The 23,952-nt window shown below is 38.3% G+C and overlaps 5 protein-coding genes across 7 annotated transcripts; 4 read left to right on the plus strand and 1 right to left on the minus strand.

The window, feature by feature from the left end:
• The first annotated feature begins 1,721 nt into the window (after positions 1-1,721).
• Positions 1,722-2,592, plus strand: LOC111448032. Its single transcript, XM_023087476.1, has 2 exons — positions 1,722-2,414; positions 2,456-2,592. The coding sequence occupies exons 1-2, from the start codon at positions 1,927-1,929 to the stop codon at positions 2,538-2,540; spliced, it is 573 nt and encodes a 190-aa protein (XP_022943244.1). The 5' UTR covers positions 1,722-1,926; the 3' UTR covers positions 2,541-2,592.
• A 154-nt stretch (positions 2,593-2,746) lies between these two features.
• On the minus strand, positions 2,747-9,201 carry LOC111448026 (ATP-dependent RNA helicase DEAH12, chloroplastic-like). The gene is made up of 4 exons (XM_023087468.1): positions 9,072-9,201; positions 8,080-8,988; positions 4,511-7,649; positions 2,747-4,131 (listed from the first exon to the last, which is right to left on the minus strand). Exons 2-4 carry the CDS (start codon positions 8,956-8,958, stop codon positions 2,918-2,920), a joined length of 5,232 nt encoding a protein of 1,743 aa, XP_022943236.1. The 5' UTR covers positions 8,959-8,988; positions 9,072-9,201; the 3' UTR covers positions 2,747-2,917.
• Positions 9,202-11,729: 2,528 nt separating this feature from the next.
• On the plus strand, positions 11,730-13,643 carry LOC111448029 (1-aminocyclopropane-1-carboxylate synthase 9-like). The gene is made up of 4 exons (XM_023087470.1): positions 11,730-11,927; positions 12,023-12,154; positions 12,234-12,394; positions 12,469-13,643. Exons 1-4 carry the CDS (start codon positions 11,781-11,783, stop codon positions 13,454-13,456), a joined length of 1,428 nt encoding a protein of 475 aa, XP_022943238.1. The 5' UTR covers positions 11,730-11,780; the 3' UTR covers positions 13,457-13,643.
• Positions 13,644-17,056: 3,413 nt separating this feature from the next.
• Positions 17,057-18,141, plus strand: LOC111448031 (transcription factor bHLH94-like). 2 transcript variants are annotated; one of them, XM_023087475.1, is made up of 4 exons: positions 17,071-17,164; positions 17,246-17,403; positions 17,478-17,783; positions 17,926-18,141. In XM_023087475.1, the coding sequence occupies exons 1-4, from the start codon at positions 17,116-17,118 to the stop codon at positions 18,016-18,018; spliced, it is 606 nt and encodes a 201-aa protein (XP_022943243.1). In that variant the 5' UTR covers positions 17,071-17,115; the 3' UTR covers positions 18,019-18,141. The 2 variants fall into 2 exon arrangements, with proteins under 2 accessions (XP_022943242.1, XP_022943243.1); XM_023087474.1 differs by having other exon boundaries at positions 17,057-17,403.
• Positions 18,142-18,501: 360 nt separating this feature from the next.
• On the plus strand, positions 18,502-21,567 carry LOC111448028 (pentatricopeptide repeat-containing protein At3g49710). Of its 2 annotated transcripts, XR_002711353.1 has the most exons (2): positions 18,502-21,204; positions 21,433-21,567. XR_002711353.1 is itself a non-coding variant. In XM_023087469.1 (1 exon), exon 1 carries the CDS (start codon positions 18,975-18,977, stop codon positions 21,132-21,134), a length of 2,160 nt encoding a protein of 719 aa, XP_022943237.1. In that variant the 5' UTR covers positions 18,502-18,974; the 3' UTR covers positions 21,135-21,355. The 2 variants fall into 2 exon arrangements, 1 of the variants encoding a protein (XP_022943237.1); XM_023087469.1 differs by lacking the exon at positions 21,433-21,567 and having other exon boundaries at positions 18,502-21,355.
• Positions 21,568-23,952: the final 2,385 nt, after the last annotated feature.

Raw genomic sequence — 23,952 nt, forward strand, 5'->3', positions numbered from 1 at the left:
CGTCCGTATTTTTCAAGGCGCTGGCTGTAACTCAGCATGGGAGAAGGGGGCGGAACTGCACACTTTCGTTATTCGATAATGTGATGATGTTATATGATAATGTAACGACCAATACAATAGAAGAACCTAAAGGTCCAACAGAGAAAAGGGAAGAGGAATTGAAGCATGTCACGACTTTGTGGCAAAGTATTTTGATGGCTTGTGATGGAGCACTTTCACTTCCTTGCATCGACACTGCCCCGTGATTCGCCAAACTGCAGGAAGAGAGAGCAACCAAAGTAAGTTATATAACACACCTCAATGCGCCATTTACGCCTATTCCTGAGCTCAAAGCTTGTGTTGTCGCTGCTACTCGTGCAGCAGTAGTCGACCCCTTTGACAAGCTGCTGAGCATATACGTAGGAGGGCATGGGTTAGGTGCAAGCAGATGAAGCTTTCACGTACCCCTGTGCGTACATGTTGATGCCTTCAAAAGACTTCAAATTTGGATAAGATTGGATTGTGAAATCTCGTGCTTCATCAATTTACGAATCTTATCTTTTAAAGCCCATTATGGTGATGTGTTGTTGATATGGACTTCTCTATTCATCACATCAACCACTCAATTCCTTCCTTTTAATTAACAATAAATCTTATTTATTATTCATTATAACCTACCTCATTAATCACTCTTATTTAACCATTTATTAAATCTAAATAATTATTAACGCACTTTCTTATTTTTTATAATAATAGAGTGATAGATTAAATTATCCAAGTTTGAAATGATATTTTATTAAATAAACTTAGCCTATTATATAAGAAGATATTATAATAAAGAAACAAAACTTTTAATCCATTAATCACATTTGTTTATTAAATTAATTTTTATTATTACCCCAAAGTTACTCTCAACCATAAAATTGACTGTTTGCTTAAGTAATTTGCGATTGCATTCGGATAAAATCATTAAACAAACTAATTGATTTTGAAAAAAAAAAAAAAATCTTAATTTTTTTGTTGAAGAAAAAATGTAAATGAAATCAACTAAAAATTGGTCTATTTTATATATTTTTTTAAATTTAAACCATATTATAAAGTCCAGTAATTTGACAATTATAGTTCCTCCACCTGCATCCGTCTATGCCCCAAATCGATGGGTAGATTAGCTATAGTTCCTCAATCTGCATCAGTTCATGTCCCAAATTGATTGATAGATTGATTTATCACCTTTCCACATCTGATTGGGGTATATCGTTGGTCTCCTTCCGCTTCACTCCAGACAATTTCAAGCACTATCTGACTGTCTTTTCAAAGTATTTTTCATGTTTTCTCATCCTACTTATTTGATATCAATCTTTCACCGCCTTGGACATAATTTAGTAAAGTGGAATTATTTATAAACTGATTTTTTTTAATTCAAATAAATAGAAATTTTAAAATTTTAAACAATGGAATGATATTTTTGAAGTACAATAATAACTTGAAGCAATCAAATTCTAACAAATTTGTGTTTTTTTAGTTCCACTTTTTAAACCTTATTGATAATCTAATAGATATTTTATAAGTAGCATAAAAGTTTTCTGAAAATGTTGAAGAAAATTTAAGAGGATAAAATTCTATTTATTTCATATATAATCCTTTCCAACGATTTAGTGTCGTTTAGGTCGCATTAGATTTGAAGTTGAAAAGAATTTTGATTTTTTAACAAATGTGCTTTAAGGGTATTTTATTATTATGATGATGATTATTATTTGGGCTTAGAAAAAACCAAATTTGAAAGGAATCGGTGTCTTGAAGCAAAAAAGAAACCGCAAGTTTATGGAGAGAAGCAATCCAAGGAATTGTTTCCCATTAAAATACTTTTTGTCAATTCAATCTCTCTCTCTCTCTCACTTCTTTCATCTCCCTTTCTAAATCCAATCCCTTTCCTTCACAGTTCCGATCATGAAGCAGTCCACCATCGCCGGCTGGCTGAACAATTACAACAACCTCAAATCTAATCCCGAAGCCCTAGATTCCACCGACATGCTCCTCGAATTTCCCTACAAGCCCTGCGTTGACCTAATTCGGAATTGCGATCTTCCGCCGCCGCAGAAGTTATTCACGGCCTCCGACAAGGGGGCGATGGCGGCTAGAGGTAGAGGTCGGGAAGAAGTGGAAACAGGGGGGATGGAGGAGAAATTGGAGCTGTTGAAGGCTCTGAGACTGTCGCAAACGAGGGCGAGAGAGGCGGAGAGAAAGGCGGCGAAATTGATGGAGGAAAGGGATTGTATAAGTAGGGCTTTTGAAGATGAGGCGAGATTGATCTTCTGTTACCGACAGTCGCTGAAATTGATGGAGCTCAGAGTTTCCAAGTTGAAGAAGAGGAAAGAAGAAGAAGAAGACAATGGCAATGGCAATCGAGGAGTGAAATGGGTTTGGGCTTTGGCAATCTGCTTGAGTGCTGTGGGAGTCGGCATTCTCTTGGGCTATACTGCTTGAGTGTTGTGGGAGTCGGCATTCTCTTGGGCTATACTTGTAGCAATGTTGGTGAAGACCCATTTGTTGTCAACACCTGAATGTATTTACCATTTTACCCTTTTCATTAACTTTTATAATTTATTTTTCTAATCACATACATTGGTGTGGAGATTCAAATATGATATTTAAAAATTAAAATCAAAATCAATTGAAACCATTAGGGCAGTAAGTTAGAAATATTAATACACAGAAAGAAAATGTACATTGATAATTTACACAGATTATATGCTTCTATATGAAAAACAAGGGTAAATAGCTTTGCCTAAATATATATATTCTATAATTATACACATACATACCACTAAATATGTGGCTTCGCATGGGGGGAGGGAGGAGAGGGAACCCTGTGTATTATATACGCCTAGCAAACCTACCTAATATATAACTCATTTATACATATATTCAGTAATGAGGCTTAAACGAAGGCCATATGAATGCTCCTCAAATGACCATAACATTCATCACTGCTACCAAAATAATCCAAACAGACCCAACAAATATGCCTTCCACACTTGCATTCAATGTGGTTACACCCTTCTATCTTCTCAATCGTGTACCCGCAGGCGGGGCAGTTCTTGACGTTCTCTTTACCTTTGCGCCACTCGTCCAGTGACGAATCTGGGTCTTCCTTGAACACTCGGTACTGTTCGCACGATAGGAATGGATGATACTCCAAATGGCATCTGGTACAAGTTTCTGAGAAGCATGCTCCACACATGAATGGTTCCCCACATGTATCGGGACTGGCCACTCGGTAAACTGAGGGGCAGTCGGGTGATGGGCAAAATCTATACGCACTGTCACCAGCAACAAAAGCTCCCAATGAAGCTCGAAACAGTTCCTCCAGCTTCTCGTTCGACAACAGATATCTCATATCTGTAAGTAATATGGGTGACTGACATGTTTGTTTGGCACAACAAACTGGGAAGCTTCCATGGTTTTTGATGGCAGATTCAAACTGTTCCACAAGGCATTGCCGGCAAAAATGGTGTCCACAGGCTTCAAGTTCAAACCTGTCGTCTTCAATGTCACATAAGCAAATTGAACACGCATCTGCATCATCAGGCCTCTCGGCTAAACCACCACTCGTCTTTTCAAGCTCATAAATAATTGTTTCAACTTCCTGCTTCAAATCTTTACTACCATGGACAGATAAAATATGATGCCGGGTATTTAATGTAAATCCAGCTTCTGGAAACTTCTGTTTAAGGCCATTGAGGTCAGGGCCGAACTTCTCAACCACAGTCTTCAGGAGGTTGGGAGGCCGAGATTTGCCTCGAAGGTGAATCTCAAGTTGCTTGCGCTCATGAAGTGTCTGTAGGGATTGAATCAACTTTCGCTCAGCTGCAGCTACGTTCTCAGAAGCACCAAAAATTCGTAGACTAAGTCTCTGCCTGTCAAAGAGAATGTAGACTTCATTTTCCCGCTGTAGTAAATTTATTAGATCAAAGCCATCTCTAGAGGTCAGATGCTGAAGAACTGTAGGAGTCACGCTAGCATGATCTATAATCTTCCCTCTCAGAAGTGCTTCCACTGGTCGTCTCAGCTCGGCTACTGTTTTCGTGGCATTGGCAGAAAGCTTCACTCGGTAGGAACCGTTGATGTTTTGAGAAAGAGTGCATTCCGCACCTGGTTAACATGAAGATTCAAGGTCATTAGAATCTGACAAAAGCCAAGATGACATCTTTAATCATTCAAGTTTACCCCAACTTCAAGTAGGGTTGACACTGACACATGCTTATGATAAATGCAGAAATGATGCTAAAACGCAAATCTGCAACAAATAAACTTCATCTTTGCCCAATGTAGCCCAATATAGCATAACCAACAAAAGTGCATGCCAACTTTTATGAGTATGAAATGTTAAAGAACTCATGTAGTAACTACAGACATTCAACAGTTTCAAAGTTGTTCAGAGATAAAGATAACGTGTATATATATTGAGAAAAAAACAGTCAGCACACATAATCTAACAGTGAAAAAAACGAGGATCCAATAGAGAAAATACCATCTATCTTCTTCAAGCTTTCAAGTAGGGAATTCAGTTGACATTTGATCACCCGAAATATGGGGATGGTGCAGGATAGAGTGCTATGAAATAGCTGCTGGCACTTAATTTTCTGCCATGGGAAACATATTGGCAGTGATTTTCCTTCCAAATACTCCAAAGCTTTTGCTGCCTCCAAGTGCAATCTTCCATCAAAAGTTATTGCAGCTCTCATGTAAAAATCCTTGGGTTGAGGTTGAAAAACTTGAACGTAGCAACATTTGACATGAGGGTGGGATTTAGGCATAAAAGCAGAGATTTCTTTCAGAAGAGCTTCTTCACAAGCATTGACTGGAGGATTATTAACAGGATTTTCCCGAACAAGAAAAAGATCCAAAATTTTCCTGTCTGTTGCAGACCTCAGAATATTAAAAATATCAGCTTCAGAAAGCTCTTTGTCGATTCCACTTAAGGTAACACAGTCATTGTACTTTATGCTAGGTTCACAACGTAAGAACCTTTCTCCAATCAGTAGGTTAGAGAAATCATTAACAAGGAAACTGACATCATAACTGTTACATTTAACAACTGCAAATCCTTTGCTCAACCTACGAGGCCAGAAGACTTTAGCTTTGACAGGAGGAAAAGAGAAAAGTTTATTATCACATCCAGCAGTGATCCGCATAGGAATTATCTTCACCAAGGATCCACAAAAGAAACCACCATCGAGCTTCAAAGCTTTTTCAGCTGCATCAGGAGTAAGAAATGTTATTCTATGTCCTCTTTCTTTATCATCATCATCCTGTCCAGAACATGGAACTTTTTGAATAGTACAAATAGTACCAGAAACAGATTTCTCAAGAGACATAAAAAGTTCCTTATCATCAATGGAATCCACATTCGAACGAAATACATCAACAGTCAAATATCTCTTCTCAAGCTCCAGATGTCTTATTTTAGCACCAGAACCCAACAAAGCAACAGGAGGCGAGCCGCCATTTCCATGATACAAGCATTTCTCCATGCATTCATTCCATAAATATTTCCTTTCATACTCCAAAATATCATTTACAAAATGATACACCGCATCCATGTTCTCTGATCTTGAGAACAACAAAACCTCATTCTGATTTATATTTACTTCAATGCCCATGCAGTCATCACTGAAAACTTTACGAACATGTGATGTAAGAGAAATAAGATTACTGTTGCTTTTTCCACAAACCCTTTTAAGCAGAGTTTTGCCAAAGCCACTAAGAGTTCGTACCTCCAGCCTGTGTTTCTCCATAAGAGAAATGTCAAACAAAGGGGGAGGGGAAATGGTAGACAAAGCATCTACATCAATGGCAGTTACGCATACCAAATATTCATTACTTATTGACAAAATTTCACCAAACACCACCCATTTGGGCTTCTCACTAAATATTAGCAAAGAACATGATGGATGTAGCTGAACATGTCGTCCAGTCATTGCCACTTCGTAACCCAGTCGATCATAACCAGTGAACATGGCCACATTTTCAGAAAGAGAAGCAAGTATACACTTCTTAAGATTTCTGTCATGATCTGTAGGCTTCAGCGAACTCCATAGCCAGTAACTTGGGATGATAATGTTAAGTTCTTGTTTGAGACAACGTTCCAATTCCAAGATGGCATCTTGGCATCTTCTCATAGTTTTGGCATTAATGCTGTTCTCCCAACACCATTGGTTTTTCCTCTCCCTAGGCAAGGCTTCATATTGTTTATAAACTGAGAGCAGAGTGAAAAGGTCACCATCAGGGTGGCAAAATTGAACCTTCTGGCAATCAGATTTTAATTTATCTTCAACCTTACCAACTCGGCAAAATATACTACTAGCATTTGTCATTAAAACAGCAAGTACAACACCCTCTCTACGTACACGACAATTGAAGCAACCAAGAATCAACTTGCCAAGGCGTGGCTCAATGCCCAACTTTACTAAATTACGACCTTCATTTGTTAATTCATAAACATTACTATTCAGTGTAATAGCTCCCAACTGAACGAGATTCCTGATGGCCATGTCAACAGCTTCTGCACTGGGAGCATCTACAAAGTCAAAATCATCTACATTCTTTACACCCAAGGCAAGAATTCTCAATATTGCAACACCAAGATGAACTTTTCGAATCTCAGGTTCATGGTTAGGAGACATTAACTCAAAGTCAGACTGGGAGTACAGTCTATAACATCTTCCAGGTTCTGTTCTACCAGCACGACCAGCTCGCTGATTAGCAGAACTCTGACTGGTTCTGCATACCTTAAGGATATTCATACCATTTCTAGGTTCAAATTTGCTATCTTTCACCCAACCAGGATCTATAACATACTTCACCCCAGGAATTGTCAATGATGTCTCTGCAAGATTTGTGGCAAAAATTACCTTTCTTTTTCCAGGGTGGTCCTGGAAAACTCGAAATTGCTCATCAAAGGATTGCTTCCCATGAAATGCCAAGGGAACTGTACCGGGAGCATGAAAATTTTCGCATGCCCATTCCACTTCCATCTGAGAAGTCAAAAAGGCAAGAATAGTCCCTCCCTTTTCTTTCCAGTGAATCTCTGATGCCATTCTTACAACATCCGTAACATATGAAGCAACAATGCAAGGACCAGAAGAGCCTTCATCCAAAGAAGGAACATATCTAATATCAACAGGAAAGTTCCTCCCCGGTACATGAAAGATTCCACAACCAAAGAAGTACTTTGATAGCTGATCTGCATTGGCTGTTGCAGACATAATAATAAGATGCAAATCAACTCTCTCCATGAGTAAACTTTTCAGTAGTGCAAAAAGGAGATCAGTATTCAAGCTTCTTTCATGAGCCTCGTCAATTATAATGCAGGAAACATCAGAAAGTTTCTTATCATTCATGTAGTGCTGCAGTAAACAGTGGTCTGTCATGTATATTATCTTAGATTTGAACTGTTGAGCAGATGAAAATGATGGATAACAACTTATACAATCATCATCATAACACCCACGGCTTTCTTCTCTCACCCTATGGGCAAGGGAGATAGCAGATATCTTGCGAGGCTGTGTACATACAATTGACTTAGAAGAAGAAAGGCCCGAATCAGCAAGAAATTGAACCAACTGTGTGCTCTTTCCTGAACCAGTTTCTCCAATCAATACCATTACCTACATAAGAATAATCATACACAAATAAATGGACAGTGGTGTATGGATTAACTTAGATTAACAAGTTACTGGAGAACTACACTAATTATGAATGAAAGGATAATAAAAAAATTTCATTACTCCAAGTCCATAGAAAAACTAAGATCAATGCACGTGGCCTATGATTGAGATCAAAGCAAGTATCTAATTATTTTAAGTGTATTTTCGCATACTTAACATACTATTTGAAGTTTCAATTGGAACCCAAGTATTAATCACAAACCCAACGGTGGTTTTTTCTTGAAACAACGGTTGCATATGCATATGCAATCGTAAACAGGCTTGATAAACTATAACTCTCTAGCTCCAAAAAAACTAACGACAATCAAACAAATAGAATGGATAAATTTCAGGGTGAAATTAAAATCAAGAGTTAAGAAGTAAAGGGGACCTGTTGACTGTAAATTTGCCGAAGGATTTCCCGGCGGCAAGAATACATGGGCAAACTATCCTCAAGCCTGCGGCATTCTCTCAAAATCAAGCTATGAATCCGGTTCCAGCTAATTGTTTCGTCAAATTTAAAAACTCCCACGTCTTCGCTATCTGGTAGTTCCAGTTTCTTTCCTTCCACATAATCCAGAATATAACGCATAGCAGACTTAAACTCTTCCGTGTTCCTCATAATCGAATCCTTCTCGACAATAAGCCCCTTCCTCTTTTCTCTGAGTTCAAACTGAGTGGCAATACCAAGGGGCTTCCGTAGGCTATGAGAAATTCGATCAATCTGAACCTTAACAAGATCGCGTTTCTTTTGCCAATCTTGGACCTTTTCGCCATCCATAAGACGCTGTATTCTTTCAGCAAAGAGGTTACGAAGTCGGTCATGGAGTTCGTCAGCATCAGAGGGCAAATTGATCCTAGGTTTAAGAATCGGAGTGAAATCATGAAGCCCATCGAGGCGCAATTCCCAAAACCTCACCATAGCCTCAAGCGCACTAACCCATTGCTTGAAAAACAAAAACGCAACAACAGGACCACCCTGAGGGACAATAAAATTGTCCGGCTTGGAATTGCATTTAGCCATTAAAACCTCAACAGAGCACTTCGCAACGCCACGATGATCCAAGACGAGATCAATAACAAAATTTGCGCGGTTAGGGGAAGTTCGTTGTCCAGAACAATTATGAAATTTCACAGGAAAACCTGGCCTGGAAGCTCCGTTCGGAGAACGCGGCAGGTACTGTAAATAGGAAGGTCGATTACATGTGAGGGAAGAATCGGGCGGCCTGAAGACGGTGGAGGAGGAGGAGGAGGAGGAGGAGGATTTCATCGTATAGCATGAAAAGAGAGTGAGAAAACCCTAAAACAGGAGAAAGAGGATTATGAGGAGAGGAAAAGAAGAAACACTTCAGTTTCAGAAAATAGAAAAGAACACACAGAAACCTGTCGGAGTTCCTTGCTGGTAGTCGCTTTGGGTGGTACTGACTGTTCTGGATGGCTATGGCTACCGTCGTCTTCCTCGTCTACCTCGTCTTCTTGCGACTGTAGTCTTCTTGGTTGGTACGAGAATTAATATTTTCTAAAAAATATATTTTATAATCTTAGTTTCTAATTCCCTTTTAATCTTGCTTTATTTTTAAATAATAAATCTTTAAATCAATCTGCCCATTCACATAATATAACTATAATTGGTAGAAATCTTCCTTTTTTTTTATTTTTTATTTCTGCCACTTTCTTCATAAAATCCAAATAAACATGTGGGACCCACCACAACCAATCTTTCCTGACCCCACCCTATATTTTCTCTTTTGCAAATCCAAAATTCTCCTTTAATCTCGCCTTCATCGATTTAATTTTTAATTCAAATACCTAAATCAAATTAATTATTACTAAATCGCATTACAAACCAAATTAAATAAGGTTCTCCTAGTTTATTTCATTTTCATTTTGATTAATTATTATATATTAATATCCTTGTAAATGTAAAATTTATTAACTTCAAATATGGTCGAAGCATTTAAATTAAATTAAAAGATATTTAATTTGAAATCTTCTAATTAAATTTATTATATTAGATCCATATAATTAATAAAAAAAATATATTAAAATTTTGAATAGATTCAAATTGAGATATTTTATGATATTTAAATTAAAAATATGTATATTAATATATTAGATATTATAATATATTATTTTATTTTGAGTCTTAATATTATTGTTGGGCTGAGCCGAAGGATCATTTTATATCTTCAATCCTCTTTCGACTTCTTCCTCACCGATCTTTAGTATTTTATTTCAAGAAGCTCCCTACTAGTGTTATCTTGGGTTCGAGTCATAATTAAGAAGATTTTGTGGAAACATAAAGAGGTAGAGTAAAAAGATTAAAGTTTTACCAAACAGTGTATTAGAATTCTTGATAATGATAGTCATGCTCGAGCTCTGCCATTCTTTTTACACCAAACTAGCCTTGTTCTACTCGTCCTTCCGCCCACTGATTATAGTGCTTGTTCCCCTAAAGAATGCGTTGTTCATGTTTGGGATGGCTAAAAACAGTGTTTAGTTGACGTTGTTGGGCATAACCAGAAGAGAAGGGCATTGGAGCTGTTCAATTGCCCTTGAAAAAGATGATGGGGGGATAGAGTAACGTGAGCATCATACTAGTTGTCACCACAAAACCCAAATGGCCCCTTCAATTCTTCTTTGTTATGTTTTGTTTTGTTTTTCTTGTAAAACCATTGTGGTTATGGTGTGGTGTTGTTGTGGGGTAATCCCTTCACATGCCCTCCTAATAACTCCCCTTCCAGTTTCTACTACAATCCACGTGCTTCTTCCATTATTCAAACCCAAAATCCCAATTCCCCTAATGCTTTTGTTTTCTTTCTCCAATTACAAAAGAAACAAAACTCAAATACGTTCACTTCTCCCAACAACATTAAGCATATGACACACATTTGGTGCCTCTCTCTTTTCACTCCCTATTGTCGACTTCTTTTCACTTAATTGATTATTTCATTAAATGGCGACTTCAACCTTCCAATCAAAACTTCCTTGCATCTTTTGCAACCGAGTCATCTTATTTACACTTTGTTTCCAAGAGTGAAGTTTACTTGCATGTTTATTTTTAAAAGTTCCTGTTGAAGATGGTTGGGAGTGAGTCTCATATTGACTAATTAAATGAAAGATCTATATCTATTGGTACGAGACATTTTGGGTGAACCAAAAGCAAAGTGACGAGGACTCATGCTCGAAGTGCATAATATCATACTACTGTAGAGGTTCGTGATTCCTAACATGGTATTAGAGCTATGCTATGCCCTTAACTTAGTCATGTCAGTAGAATCCTCAAATATCGAACAAAATTTGTACTTTGTTTGAGTGCTCCAACAAAAAGAGTCGAACCTTGAAGGTGTAGTCAGAAGAGACTGAAGTGTTGGACAAAAGGTATACTTTGTTCGAGTACTCTAGAAAAAAAGAGAGTCGAGCCCAATGAACGGGAGGATGTTTGAAGGCTCTATAAGCCTCAATACTTCTCTACGGAACTCGACCCTTTGACCGTTTATACCCAAGGCCTCAAATTGTGTATTGATCACATGGTGTTGAAAAGTGTTGACTATAATTAGAAGAAACGGGCATTTAATTTGGTGTGTGGCCCATTGATATGGGGGGTTTTCGGTGTGCGTTTGGCGTAGGAATAATAACACCCTTTGACAAACACACACTACTTTTGGCATCACTACAAGGAACACAGCAAATTGTTTTGAGTAGGAAAAAAACAAGACGTAATGGAGAGGCTTTTAGAATTGTGTAAAATGACCGACAATCAACGCGACGCTGCTTCTCCCACTCTCCCCTCACATGGCCCCACTCCCTTTCTACTACGCCTTTCGCAAGATTTCATGTCGGTACGGGTCCTCCTTTGCCGCCGCTATCCACTTCAATTTCCCTTCTTATTTACCACACCTAAGGCTTGCAAAATAATACATCTTTTGTAGTGGACGCGGTGATTCCTTGGTGTATGCAAAACAGAGTATGCTTTTCCACGTCTCATTCCTTCCCAAAATCTCTATAAATACCTCGTTCTCATTCATTCCCTCTATTCAAAACGCCTTCTTCAATTGTTTCAAAAACCATAGCTCAATTCTTGCCTTCTTCATGGGGATACTGTCTAGAAAGGCCACGTGCAACTCACATGGACAAGACTCCTCTTACTTTTTAGGCTGGGAGGAATATGACAAGAATCCATACGATGAGATTCTGAATCCTAAAGGCATTATCCAAATGGGTCTTGCAGAAAATCAGGTTGGTATTATCATCATCATCATTATTACTGCTACTCACATATAATCATATAATGGCTTTAATTAAGCTTCGTTTTGCGTTAATTAATGTCACAGCTATGTTTCGACCTGCTGGAGAGATGGCTAGAGGAGAACCCAGATGCCGCTGGCTTTAAAAGAGACGGGAAGTCCATTTTTAGAGAACTTGCGCTGTTTCAAGACTACAATGGCTTGCCTGCATTCAAAAAGGTACTGCCTTTTTGTCTTTTCATTTTTCAATACTATTATGTTCTTGTCGAAGCTGGATCTAATTCAATGCGCGTTTCAGGCATTGGCTGAGTTCATGTCGGAGATTAGAGGGAACAGAGTAACGTTCAATCCCGACCACATAGTCCTCACTGCTGGTGCCACCTCTGCTAATGAGACACTTATGTTCTGTTTAGCTGAACCTGGCGACGCCTTTCTCCTGCCCACTCCCTACTATCCTGGGTACGTTTCCAGAACCAAATTGTAGTGTAATTCTCTACTCTTTGCAATGTCTTACGTTGTCATAATTTTTACAGATTCGACAGAGATTTGAAATGGAGAACTGGGATAGAGATTGTTCCCATCCATTGTTCCAGCTCCAATGGCTTCAGAATTACAGAGTCTGCCCTGTTAGAAGCCTACCAAAGCGCCCAAAGTCGTGACCTCAAGGTCAAAGGCGTGCTCGTCACTAACCCATCAAATCCATTAGGAACCACCATCACTACTCAAGAACTCAACCTTCTACTCCAATTCATTGCATCAAAAAACCTTCATCTAATCAGCGACGAGATCTACTCCGGCACGGTTTTCCGCAACCCGGGATTCGTTAGCGTCATGGAAATTCTCAACCAAAACTATAAACACAATCATCAAATCCGTAAACAAGTTCACATTGTTTATAGTCTCTCGAAAGATCTCGGTCTACCGGGGTTTCGAGTCGGAGCGATTTATTCAAACGACGATGTAGTTGTGGCTGCAGCGACGAAAATGTCGAGTTTCGGATTGGTGTCGTCGCAAACTCAGTACCTTTTATCAGCTATGTTATCAGACAAGAAGTTTACTAAGAATTACATTAAGGAGAATCAAAAGAGGCTGGAGAAAAGACAGAAAATGCTGGTGAGAGGGCTGCAAAAAGCAGGGATTAAGTGCCATAAAGGGAATGCAGGGCTGTTTTGTTGGGTGGATATGAGGCATTTGCTTGGAGCCAATACTTTTGAATCAGAAATGGAGCTTTGGAGGAAGATTGTGTTCGAGGTGCGGTTGAACGTGTCGCCCGGACAGTCGTGCCATTGCTCCGAACCCGGTTGGTTCCGTGTTTGTTTTGCCAACATGTCAGAGGCAACGTTGGACCTTGCAATGCAGAGACTAAAGGCATTTGTGGTTGACTCCACAGTAACTACTAGTCCTACTACTACCACTACTACAAACCATCTCCCCACGAAGAGGAAGAACATGGTTAAGTGGGTTTTTCGGTTATCGTTTAACGATCGCGTTGCCAATCACACGAACGATAACTTGGGATAATCCCCTCTTCGTATTTTTTTTTTCCTTCTTACTTGTGGGGAAGGAATTTTAATTTGTAGTATCATTTTTTCGAACGTGTAAAATACGTACATGCACTCGGTCCCTTTGTGGATTAGCAGTGGCGTCTGTAATCATTCTCGATTTCGTATTAAATATTGAACCAATGCATTATTTATTCTAATTTTTTACAAGGGATCCGACTTCAAAAGCAATTAGAACCGATGACTATACTATATACCCTTTAAAAAATTTGGAAGCCCCGTCCTAGATCTAAACTCTATCTTGGTCAAACGAAACACTAAATCTAGATATAGTAAAAGTCAAACCAACAAAACATTAAAAGTCAACGTTCAATATTATTACGTGTGTGTGAACATCCATCCATCTATCCATCTGGGTGAGAGTGGAAAGAGGGAGGGCGGGGTTTCGGCGGCATTAACGGCCAAGTTAAACAAAAATGAGCAACGCGTCTTCGGGTTATGATATGTCAAACGTAATTTGGTTTCCAAGTGTCCTCGTGTCTTGTCCCTTACAGTGTTTGATGTCTGCTTTTTCTTTGCAATGCCGAGGAGAAGTCTCCACTAATTTCCACCAACTTCGATGGATGAAAATGAAATGCTGGGCTACTTTGTTGACAAGTAAGCCAAGTCCAACCAAATCTCCTTTTTGTAACCTTTTCATCTACACTTTTCCCGATCCCAGATTATGCGTGTATGATTTGAAGCCATTGGTAGAAGAAAGTATGAGGATTAATATAGTTTCTATGTTGCTAGAAGAAACTGGATAAGATGAGAAAAGTAAATAAGACTTTTATGAGTGATATCATTATGAGTTGAGTTGAGATGAGATTGTACATATTTGATTCAAATATTGAATTAGCATTTTTAATATTTATGGATTTGAATTCCATTTGATATTGGTCTTATAATTCTAAATATTAATGCAATTTACAAAGTTCACCGTTAATAGATATTGTCGGCTTTTCCTCTCCGACTTCTCCTCAAGATTTTTAAAACGTGTCTGTTAGACGGAGGTTTCCTCATATTTATAAATGATGTTTTGTTCTCTTCCCTAATCAATGTGTGATCTCACAATCCACCACCTTTAGGGTCCAACGTCCTTACTAGCATTTGTTTCTCTCTCCAATCGATGTGGGATCTCACATCCACCTCGTCCTCACAATTAAGCTCCGTACAACACGTTTTCATGAAAAGTGGCATTTAGGTTTTTCACATCTTTGGTAGTCTTTTTTGTCTGCCATGTTATCTCTAGACATAAAAAGAATTAAAATAGTCAAATTCTAACTATTTACTCTTTCCTTCTAAAAGTGAAAGACTATTCCCACAGACAACACGAGTCATTCCATCATATTGTGTTCTAAGAAGTCACCTAAAATAAAATTATATGGACAAAGTCTTTCTTAGTCATTTTATCTTGAAGATTGATTTCATTCAGATGGGATCTCACTTCATTCATGCCCCTATCATTCACTCGGTGTCACATCAAAATTAAGTGAAAAACAAAACGAGTAGATAAGAATGAGAAGGACATGCAAGTGGAAGGAAAATTATAGGGGGGGAGAAATGAGAAATGACAACAACATGAAGGGAAAGGAAGGGAAGGGAAGGGAGTTTTCAAGAGGGGCGGTATGGGAGGAAGGTGGACTTCAGGTGTGGGTTGGGTGGGAAGGACACGTGAAAGAGGGAACATAAAACGCCTGCACGAGGGAGGGGCTTCCCTTCTCCACCAACCTCGGTATGCCCCATCCCCTATTGCTGCTTGTTTTCACAAGCTGAGGCCTGAGGCCCATGCTCTCATTTGAACCCCATTAACTCACTCATCTTCTTCATTCATAACTTTGTTTCTGTTGACCCATTTGGACTAAAATCTTGGCACAACCTCACATGCATTGTTGCCCCAACAAAGCTTCCCATTTCCCCATCTTCCACCATGTGTGTCCTGGACCTGCTCGCACTTGGTCCCCCTTCACCATACTACCACTTATTTAGAGCTCACTTTCCGAAACTTGGTCCTGGTATTGGTCCTAGTCGTCGATAATGACTCTCATACCATCGACCTCAATGCTGCTCATAGCATCCAAATGCTGATTCGAGATCTAATCATAAATGTAACAATGGAAAATCCAACTGAATAACAATTTGAAGAAGCATTACAACTTCTCATATTATATAGTAAATAAGATTCTTGGGTTGAGGTAAACGGGAATTTCTTGCAGAGATATTTCTATATCATTAGAATACACCAAAGAGGTTTACAACAAAAGGTAGTGTTCTTACTCTCTTATTTAATGCTTTATTTTAATTCTTAATAAAATCTTCTCTAACTTAAAGATACTCAACACTTTTCAAGTGAATTTGACCCTCATATACACAAAGAGACAAAGGGAAAGGGAGCTTTGCACATTGGTCTATAAGAAGAAAACACAAAAAAAAAAAAAAAAAAAAAAAAAAAAAAAAAAACAAGTGGGCTTGAAATAATGAAAGATTGAATAGTGAAAATAGGTGATAAATATATGGCCATGCCCAACTTGGGCAGCCACCAATATTTGGGTACATCTAATTGCTCCAAAAAAATCCAAATCATGTGACGAATCAAACACAATTTTTGTACACATTCATAACGCAATTGGGAGCTCAAGCTGATTGACGTCTTACTTGCCAAACCCTTCTATTATTGCTATGGAATTTGGCTCAATTATCTCTCTCTTTGCTTTCTTTCCAATTTTTGGTAAATAAGTAATGTCACTTGGTCAATTATTGCCTTCATATGTTATATATATTTTCGCTTACCATTTCTCAATCGCCTCAATTATTGTAATAAACCACTATTTAACATTATCAAATATCTTAAACGAAACTCGAGAGTGATGTAAAAGTAAGTCTAGTTTAGTCAAGATGAGATTGATAAGAAAATTCTTATCCAGCAACACGAGTCATTCCAACATGTTTTGTCCTCACTCACATATATCCAGGAAAATTCTTAGGGAGTCACTGAATATAAAATTACTCAAAGTAAAACATGCTTAACAATGAAGTTCCTATGAATAAGCTATTAAAAACGAAAGTTCACTTATTGAGATAGTAACTTTTAGTTCTTTTAAGTCTTTTTTAGTCATCTTATCATTGTGATTGCTCTCACTCGAATGTGGCATCAGTTCATTCATATACCTCATTGTACTCGAGCGTTACAAGTCAATTGTGATCGACTCATTCAAAGATATCACATCAATGAACATACATAAAACTCTGTTTCACTTAAAACAAAATGGTTAATTTATTAAACCCAAAGTTTCCATTTTCCAATTCAATATGATATTTTATTTATATAAAAAAAAACCCCATAGATTTGTTGAAGTGAAGGACGAAAAAAATGAAAAAAATTGCATAAAATAATTTGAATGCATCCCCCCATGTCAATAAAACACAAAGTATTAATTCATAAACAAACAAATAGTAAATCGAGTGTAGGACAAGATAAATTATTTGATGAAAGCGTCTATATTAAATTTAAATCTAATAACTTAGGAGACATGAAATTATTTGAATTTATTAAATCCATCGTCTAAGTATAAATATTCCCATTCATGACAAGAACCTTAGTCCCTTCACTAAAATTAAAAAAAAAAAAAAAAAAAAAAAATGGTGTTAGGTTTAGAATCGGCGGTGTTCCAAGAAGATAAGTTGATTGGTTGTGGATGGAAGAATGTGGAAGCAATGGAAGCAGGCAAAGTTGGTGGCGGAGGATTGAGGGCCACCGTTGCTCCAGTGGGGAAGCGATGGGGGCGTAGGGGGAAGATGGTGAAGAAGAGGGAGGAGATTGAGAAGCAAAGAATGGTACACATAGCGGTTGAACGCAATAGGAGAAAGCAAATGAATGAGTATCTGTGTGTGCTGAGATCCATGATGCCTTCTTCTTACACCCAAAGGGTAATCCCATCATATCCCATCATGCCTTCTTCTTCCATTGCATCATAATGATAAGAAAAGGTTTTAATTTGCAGGGAGATCAGGCGTCAATCGTGGGAGGGACCATCAAGTTCGTGAAGGAGTTAGAACAGCTTGTGCAGTGGTTAGAGGGAAAGAAGCAAAGGCATGAACATATTTGTTATTCCGGCCAGGATTATTCAGGGGAATCGAAGGTGGAGGTGAGGGTGATAGAGAGGTACGCCAATATAAAAATGAGGGCGGAGAATCGGCCGAAACAGCTTCTAAAAGTGGCGCTGGAATTGCACTCTCTTCAACTTTTGATTCTTCACGTCAACGTCACTACCATTCGCCAAATGGTTTTTTATTGTTTCAGCGTGAAGGTAAAGAGATGAGAGTATTAAGTTTTTAAATATGAGATGGGAATCTTACTTTGGCCTCAATCATTACTTTTTTTTTTTTCTTTTTTTTTTTTAATTTAAAATAATTTTGGTAATAGTTGATTGAATTATTTGAATATGGCAGATTGAAGATGAATGTGAACTGAACACTGTGGGTGAGATTACTGCAGCTGTCAATCAAATGTTCCAACGGATCCTTGTGGAAAAGGGTGACTAGTTTCGATGCCAATATATAATTTCAATGTTATAGCCTTTTCTTTAAGTTTTAATCTCATTAATGCCCGTTTTGCAACGCTCTAATGATGATTTCCAATATTAAGACACTAGCTCTTTTCCATTATTTTTTTTTAAAATTTTACTACATTGTTCTTCTTGATTTTATCTTACCATTTGATATTGAATAATATTTATTTTTAGTTTAAATTTGTCGTGATAAATTTAAACTTTTGATAATGAATATATAAACTCTAATCGAAAATAACGTCTATTTAACTTATTATTATAAAAAAAAAAACTACCATCTCCAAGTTTTTTATTTTTATTTTTATATATATATATAAGTAAAATGGGGAAGGAGGGGGTGAAAGAAAGAGGAAGATGGGGTAAAAGAAAAAAAAATAGAACATCTTATTTTACTTTTTTAAAAAAAAGAAAAAAAAAACAAATAAAAAAAAATAAAAAAACATTAATAATTAATTGGGATGGGATGGAGGAACGAAAAAGGAAGTAAATTTTTTAAAGAAAAAAAATCAAACGAATATTTATTTTTCAAAGCTAAAAGAACATCAATACAACTCATCACAGATAAGGATAAAAGTATATTTTTTTGTCGGAAGTAAAAATATATAAATTTAGTTTTATTTACGGTAAATCTTTCGCCCTCGCTCTTTTACCCTCTCCTATTCCTTACGCTGAGGACTCCCAACGGAATTCGCTTGCAAAACTTTCCTTTCAAACTCGCAACTAGTTTGTGCTTGACGACAATGCGGTCAAACCTCCGGAACTGAATCGGCGACACCTGAAACAGACGACGGCGAACCACTGCAGGTGAATAAAGTGCAGCCACCGGAAAACATACACTTCGTATTTTCAGGGAATTCCGAAATGCTAATGCAAGAGAAAACGGCATGCCGTTGCTTCGTTTTACTTGAGCTTTCACCATGAACACTGCAAATGCATCAATTCTCCGCCGTTCTCCAAAGCTTTCGACACGTTCTGAAAACATGTATTGCCCAGAGAGACCTCCGTACTGGAATGTCCCTCCATGCTCTCTATATCAAGTCCTTCGTCCCCGCGTCCACATATTTCTCCAACCACTTCATTCTTCTTTACTCCAAATGTCGCCGCCTCTCCGCTGCTCGTCGGGTCTTCGATCAGACCCAGGAATGCAATATCTTTTCCTTCAACGCCCTGATTGCTGCATATGCGAAAGAATCGTTTGTCGAAGTTGCACGCGAACTGTTTGATAAAATGTCCCAACCAGACCCTGTTTCGTATAACACTTTAATTGCTGCATATGCGCAACGTGGGGATGTTGAGTCTGCTTTTCAGTTGTTTGTGGAGATGAGAGAGGCCTTACTTGACATGGATGGGTTTACCCTTTCTGGTATAATTACTGCTTGTGGCGATGATGTTGCTTTGATTAGGCAGTTGCACGCACTGAGTGTTGCGGCTGGGTTTGATTGTTATGCGTCTGTTGGTAATGCACTCATTACATATTACAGCAAAAATGGGTTTTTGAATGAGGCCCAACGGATTTTTTATGGCATGGGTGAGGATAAAGATGAAGTCTCATGGAATTCGATGGTTGTGGCATATATGCAGCATCGAGAGGGGTCTAAGGCTCTTGGATTGTACATGGAAATGACTCTGAGGGGCTTGGTTGTTGACATGTTTACTTTAGCAAGCGTCTTGACGGCATTTACTAACGTGCAGGACTTATCAGGCGGGCTTCAGTTTCATGCAAAATTGATAAAGTCTGGTTACCATCAGAATTGTCATGTGGGTAGTGGTTTGATTGATTTGTATTCAAAATGTGGTGGTTCTATGCTGAGTTGTAGAAAAGTTTTTGATGAAATCTGCAAGCCAGATTTGGTTCTTTGGAATACAATGATTTCAGGATACTCTCTGTTTGAGGAGTTTTCTGATGAAGCTCTTGAATGTTTCCGGAGGTTGCAAGGTGTTGGCCACCTCCCTGACGATTGCAGCCTTGTTTGCGTAATCAGTGCCTGTGCGAATATGTCATCGCCCTCTCAAGGAAGACAAGTTCATGCATTAACTTTCAAATTGGACATCCCTTCTAATAGAATATCAGTGAACAATGCTCTGATTGCAATGTACTCAAAATGTGGAAATCTCAGGGATGCAAGGAGGTTATTCGATACAATGCCGGAGCATAATACAGTATCTTTTAATTCAATAATTGCAGGTTATGCACAACATGGAATGGGGTTTCAGTCACTTAATCTTTTTCAGAGGATGCTGGACATGGGCTTTACCCCAACAAACATTACGTTTATTTCTGTACTTGCTGCCTGTGCGCACACAGGAAGAGTTCAGGATGGTAAGATTTACTTCAATATGATGAAGCAGAAGTTTGGCATTGAACCAGAAGCGGAGCACTTCTCATGCCTGATAGATCTTTTGGGTCGAGCAGGCAAGTTGAGCGAGGCAGAGAGGCTGATAGAGACGATCCCTTTTAACCCCGGTTCAATTTTTTGGTCTGCATTACTCGGAGCATGTCGAACACATGGGAACATGGAACTAGCAGCCAAAGCAGCAAACCATTTGCTTCAGCTGGAACCTTCAAATGCTGCACCTTATGTGATGCTGGCAAATATCTATGCTGACAATGGGAGATGGGAGGATGTCGCTAGCGTGAGGAAACTAATGCGAGACCGAGGCGTGAAGAAGAAACCCGGTTGTAGCTGGATTGAAGTGGATAGGAGAACACACATTTTTGTGGCTGAAGATACTTCTCACCCGATGATAAAGAAGATTCATGAATACTTGGAGGAGATGATGAGAAAGATAAAGAAAGCTGGATATGTTCCAGACGTGAGATCGATCTCAATAGGGACGAATGGAATAAGGAAAAGAGAGGAAGAGTTAAGGTTGGGGCATCATAGTGAGAAGTTAGCTGTTGCATTTGGTCTCATGTGTACTAGAGAAGGTGAGCCAATACTGGTAGTCAAGAATCTTAGGATATGTGTGGATTGCCACAATGCAATCAAGTTTATATCTGCAGTTGTGAAGAGGGAGATTACTGTTAGAGATACCCACAGATTTCACTGCTTCAAGGACGGGCAATGCTCTTGTGGAGATTACTGGTGAAGTTTAAGGGCATGGATGCTGCTTCAGATTAATGTTTTCAACTTGAACAGATTGATAAAAAGACGCCAAGGTATTTTCTTGTCTCTCTTAACTGCCTTAATTTGTTTTTGGTTTCATTTGACTAGCATTTTATTATGGTATATAAATTTAACTACAGTTGGAAATACCATTTACTTGTTGGGAGAAACTATACAAATTATAAAATAGTATATTCATCCTTTACAAGTAGTTTGTAACTACAACTAGTTCTAAATCAAATGTTATTTTTATCCCTAAATTTATCTTGAGCCTGTGATAGGCTATACTCTTAGTTCCTATAATTGGATTTGAAGGCCCAATGGGCTCATGGAGCAAAAGCCATGTAACAACCCAAGCTCATCAAGCGATGTGTCAGTGAGGAAGCTGAACCCTGAAGGAGCAGACACGAGGCGGTGTACTAGCAAGGATGCTGGTCCGCGAAGAGGGGTGGATTGGGGGTCCCACATCGATTGGAGAAGGGAACGAGTGCTAGTGAGGACGTTGGGCCCTGAAGGGGGTGGACACGAGGCGGTATACCAACAAGGACGCTAGGTTCCAAAAGGGGTGGATTGGGGGGCCTAATCAATTGGAGAAGGGAACGAGTGCCAGCCAGGACGCTGGGCCCCGAAGAGAGGTGGATTGTGAGGTCCCCATCGATTGAGAAGGAGAATGAAGCATTTTTTATAAGGATGTAGAAACCTCTCCCTAGTAGATGTTGATGATTGTTGGGAGAGAGTCCCACATTAGCTAATTTAGGAGTTGATCATGGATTTATAGGTAAGGAATCTCAATTGTTATGAGGTCTTTTGAGAAAGTCTAAAGCAAAGTCATGAGAGCTTACGCTTAAAGTGGACAATATTATACCATTGTGGAGATCTGTGATTCCTAGCGAGTAGACGCATTTTAAAAACCTTATAAGGAAACCCAAAAAGGAAAACTCCAATAAGACAATACTTACTAGTGATAGGTTTGGGCCGGGGCTTAAGTCACTTTCCCACATCTACCCTTTGGTCCATGAATCCAATCCATAAGTAGTTGATTTAAGCTGAAGTCTTGGAATTAAATTCCTTCCAACAATGATAGAGATTTAAAATGGATTTGTTAATTGTTTGGAGAAAGTCCATGAATCCATTCATTCATGAACACAAATCCCTACAAGGATCTCACATGACCAATAGAAGGTAATATACCCAACTGTTGAAGACTTAAAGCCAAAGTTGATATGGGTGTTAATGTTATTATTTGAACTGAAACTTCAATGGAACTCAGCCTAATGCCACTCCAACACTAACTTGTCAACGCAGACAACATGTAATGCACAAGATTGTGTGAATCTTGACTTTAGAAGAAGTCATTCCACTGAAGGAAGTTTAAGAGCCCCATTTATTAGAAGTCAACTCAACTTTGAAGAAGCCCATCCCCTCCTACCGAATACAAGTTAAAACTCAACCCTATAAAAGAATTATTAATAAAAATACAACTATTATTAGAAATATGATTAGTGACGAAAAACCAAAACCACGTGTGCAACTTGACAGGCCGACAAAGGTAGCTTATACGAGACAAGTGTCCTGAACTTTCCTCTAAAAATAACAAAATATTTCCAGACATACGTAGAGAAACCCAGAAGAAGATATAGAATAAAACGTCCATAATTTAATAATTATTAAAGTAAGAAAAAGTGGTGAGTAAATAAAGAAGAAAGAACAAAGAACATAATGATTTGGTTGGTTTGTGTAGTTGAAATTCGTCAGATTGATGAGGAAAGGGAAGCTAATGGATGACTTTTCTCCGGTTTAGTTATTACAAAAAAAAAAAAAAAAAAAAAAAAAAAAAAGATAAGCCAAATGACAAGGCTTTCAAGTCGCACTCTATTTGATCATCTTTACCCACCAAAGAAAATAAGAAAAGTATTGGGGAGTTGTCTGTCTGTAATCCAAATGATGATGGTGATGACGATGGCGGCGGCGAGAGAATTGAAAAGGGGCCTGTGGGAGTTTCCAGGAAAGTGCCAACTTTTCCCGGAAAGTTTTAATTTTTATTGGTCCACACACACATAGCCATGAATGATTCGTAGACTTTGTTGAGCTCTGTGTACACATATTAAAATGAAATAAAGGAGAAGGTTCTGAAATTGTCCACTCTAATCATGATAGCGTGCCTCTAACGTATGCAAATACCAGTAACTTTTAGTGCCCTACCAGAATAAATTCTTAAATCAAACTAGATTCAAACATGATTATGGATTTCTATAGCTTTACCAATTCCTTTACAGAGATGATTGAACATAATCTATGACATTCCATTGTTGGTTGCTTCATGACCTCATAATCATTATGCACTAGTGAACCCGTGTTGCTTTACGATCGAATCAAAGAGACCGTGCCCTCGAAGTTAATTAGGGAAGAATTAAAAAGGAAAGTAAAAATATTGTAGGGGTTTGTAGCGTAGGTGGGGTAAGGGTTAAGGAGGGCCGTGGGTTTGAATAGAAGGGTGTGTTCCATTATTGCTAAAGTGGGGAAGGAATAATAATACACATCAAATCTTCCCTTGTGGATATCCAGAGCACAAGGGAGGGGGGGTCTCATTTACCAAATTCTAATTCATATTATTATAAAAAAAAAAAATAAAAAAAAAAAAATCCAAGGATTTAGACTTTGGTAAGCATCACGTGGGGTGTGACCTACCTGTTGGCTTAAAGCTTTGGCATCTCACGTGGTTGTGACCTTCTCAACCTATCTATTTTAAAAATTATTCCATCCATCCCTTTCCTATCCTTTATTATTCTTATTATTATTAT

Source organism: Cucurbita moschata, unplaced genomic scaffold (genome assembly GCF_002738365.1).
Source record: "Cucurbita moschata cultivar Rifu unplaced genomic scaffold, Cmos_1.0 Cmo_Scf00009, whole genome shotgun sequence".
NCBI classification, from domain to species: domain Eukaryota; kingdom Viridiplantae; phylum Streptophyta; class Magnoliopsida; order Cucurbitales; family Cucurbitaceae; genus Cucurbita; species Cucurbita moschata.

Coding starts and splice junctions, on each gene's coding strand:
- LOC111448026 (XM_023087468.1), bottom strand. CDS start 8,958: ATGAAATCCTCCTCCTCCTCCTCCTCCTCCTCCACCGTCTTCAGGCCG. Junction 7,650..8,079: donor GGCAAATTTACAGTCAACAG/GTCCCCTTTACT, acceptor ATTCTTATGTAG/GTAATGGTATTGATTGGAGA. Junction 4,132..4,510: donor AAGCTTGAAGAAGATAGATG/GTATTTTCTCTA, acceptor CATGTTAACCAG/GTGCGGAATGCACTCTTTCT.
- LOC111448029 (XM_023087470.1), top strand. CDS start 11,781: ATGGGGATACTGTCTAGAAAGGCCACGTGCAACTCACATGGACAAGAC. Junction 11,928..12,022: donor TGGGTCTTGCAGAAAATCAG/GTTGGTATTATC, acceptor TTAATGTCACAG/CTATGTTTCGACCTGCTGGA. Junction 12,155..12,233: donor GCTTGCCTGCATTCAAAAAG/GTACTGCCTTTT, acceptor TGCGCGTTTCAG/GCATTGGCTGAGTTCATGTC.
- LOC111448031 (XM_023087474.1), top strand. CDS start 17,116: ATGGTGTTAGGTTTAGAATCGGCGGTGTTCCAAGAAGATAAGTTGATT. Junction 17,404..17,477: donor CTTCTTCTTACACCCAAAGG/GTAATCCCATCA, acceptor TTTAATTTGCAG/GGAGATCAGGCGTCAATCGT. Junction 17,784..17,925: donor TTTATTGTTTCAGCGTGAAG/GTAAAGAGATGA, acceptor TGAATATGGCAG/ATTGAAGATGAATGTGAACT.
- LOC111448028 (XM_023087469.1), top strand. CDS start 18,975: ATGCATCAATTCTCCGCCGTTCTCCAAAGCTTTCGACACGTTCTGAAA.
- LOC111448032 (XM_023087476.1), top strand. CDS start 1,927: ATGAAGCAGTCCACCATCGCCGGCTGGCTGAACAATTACAACAACCTC. Junction 2,415..2,455: donor TGGGTTTGGGCTTTGGCAAT/CTGCTTGAGTGC, acceptor TCTTGGGCTATA/CTGCTTGAGTGTTGTGGGAG.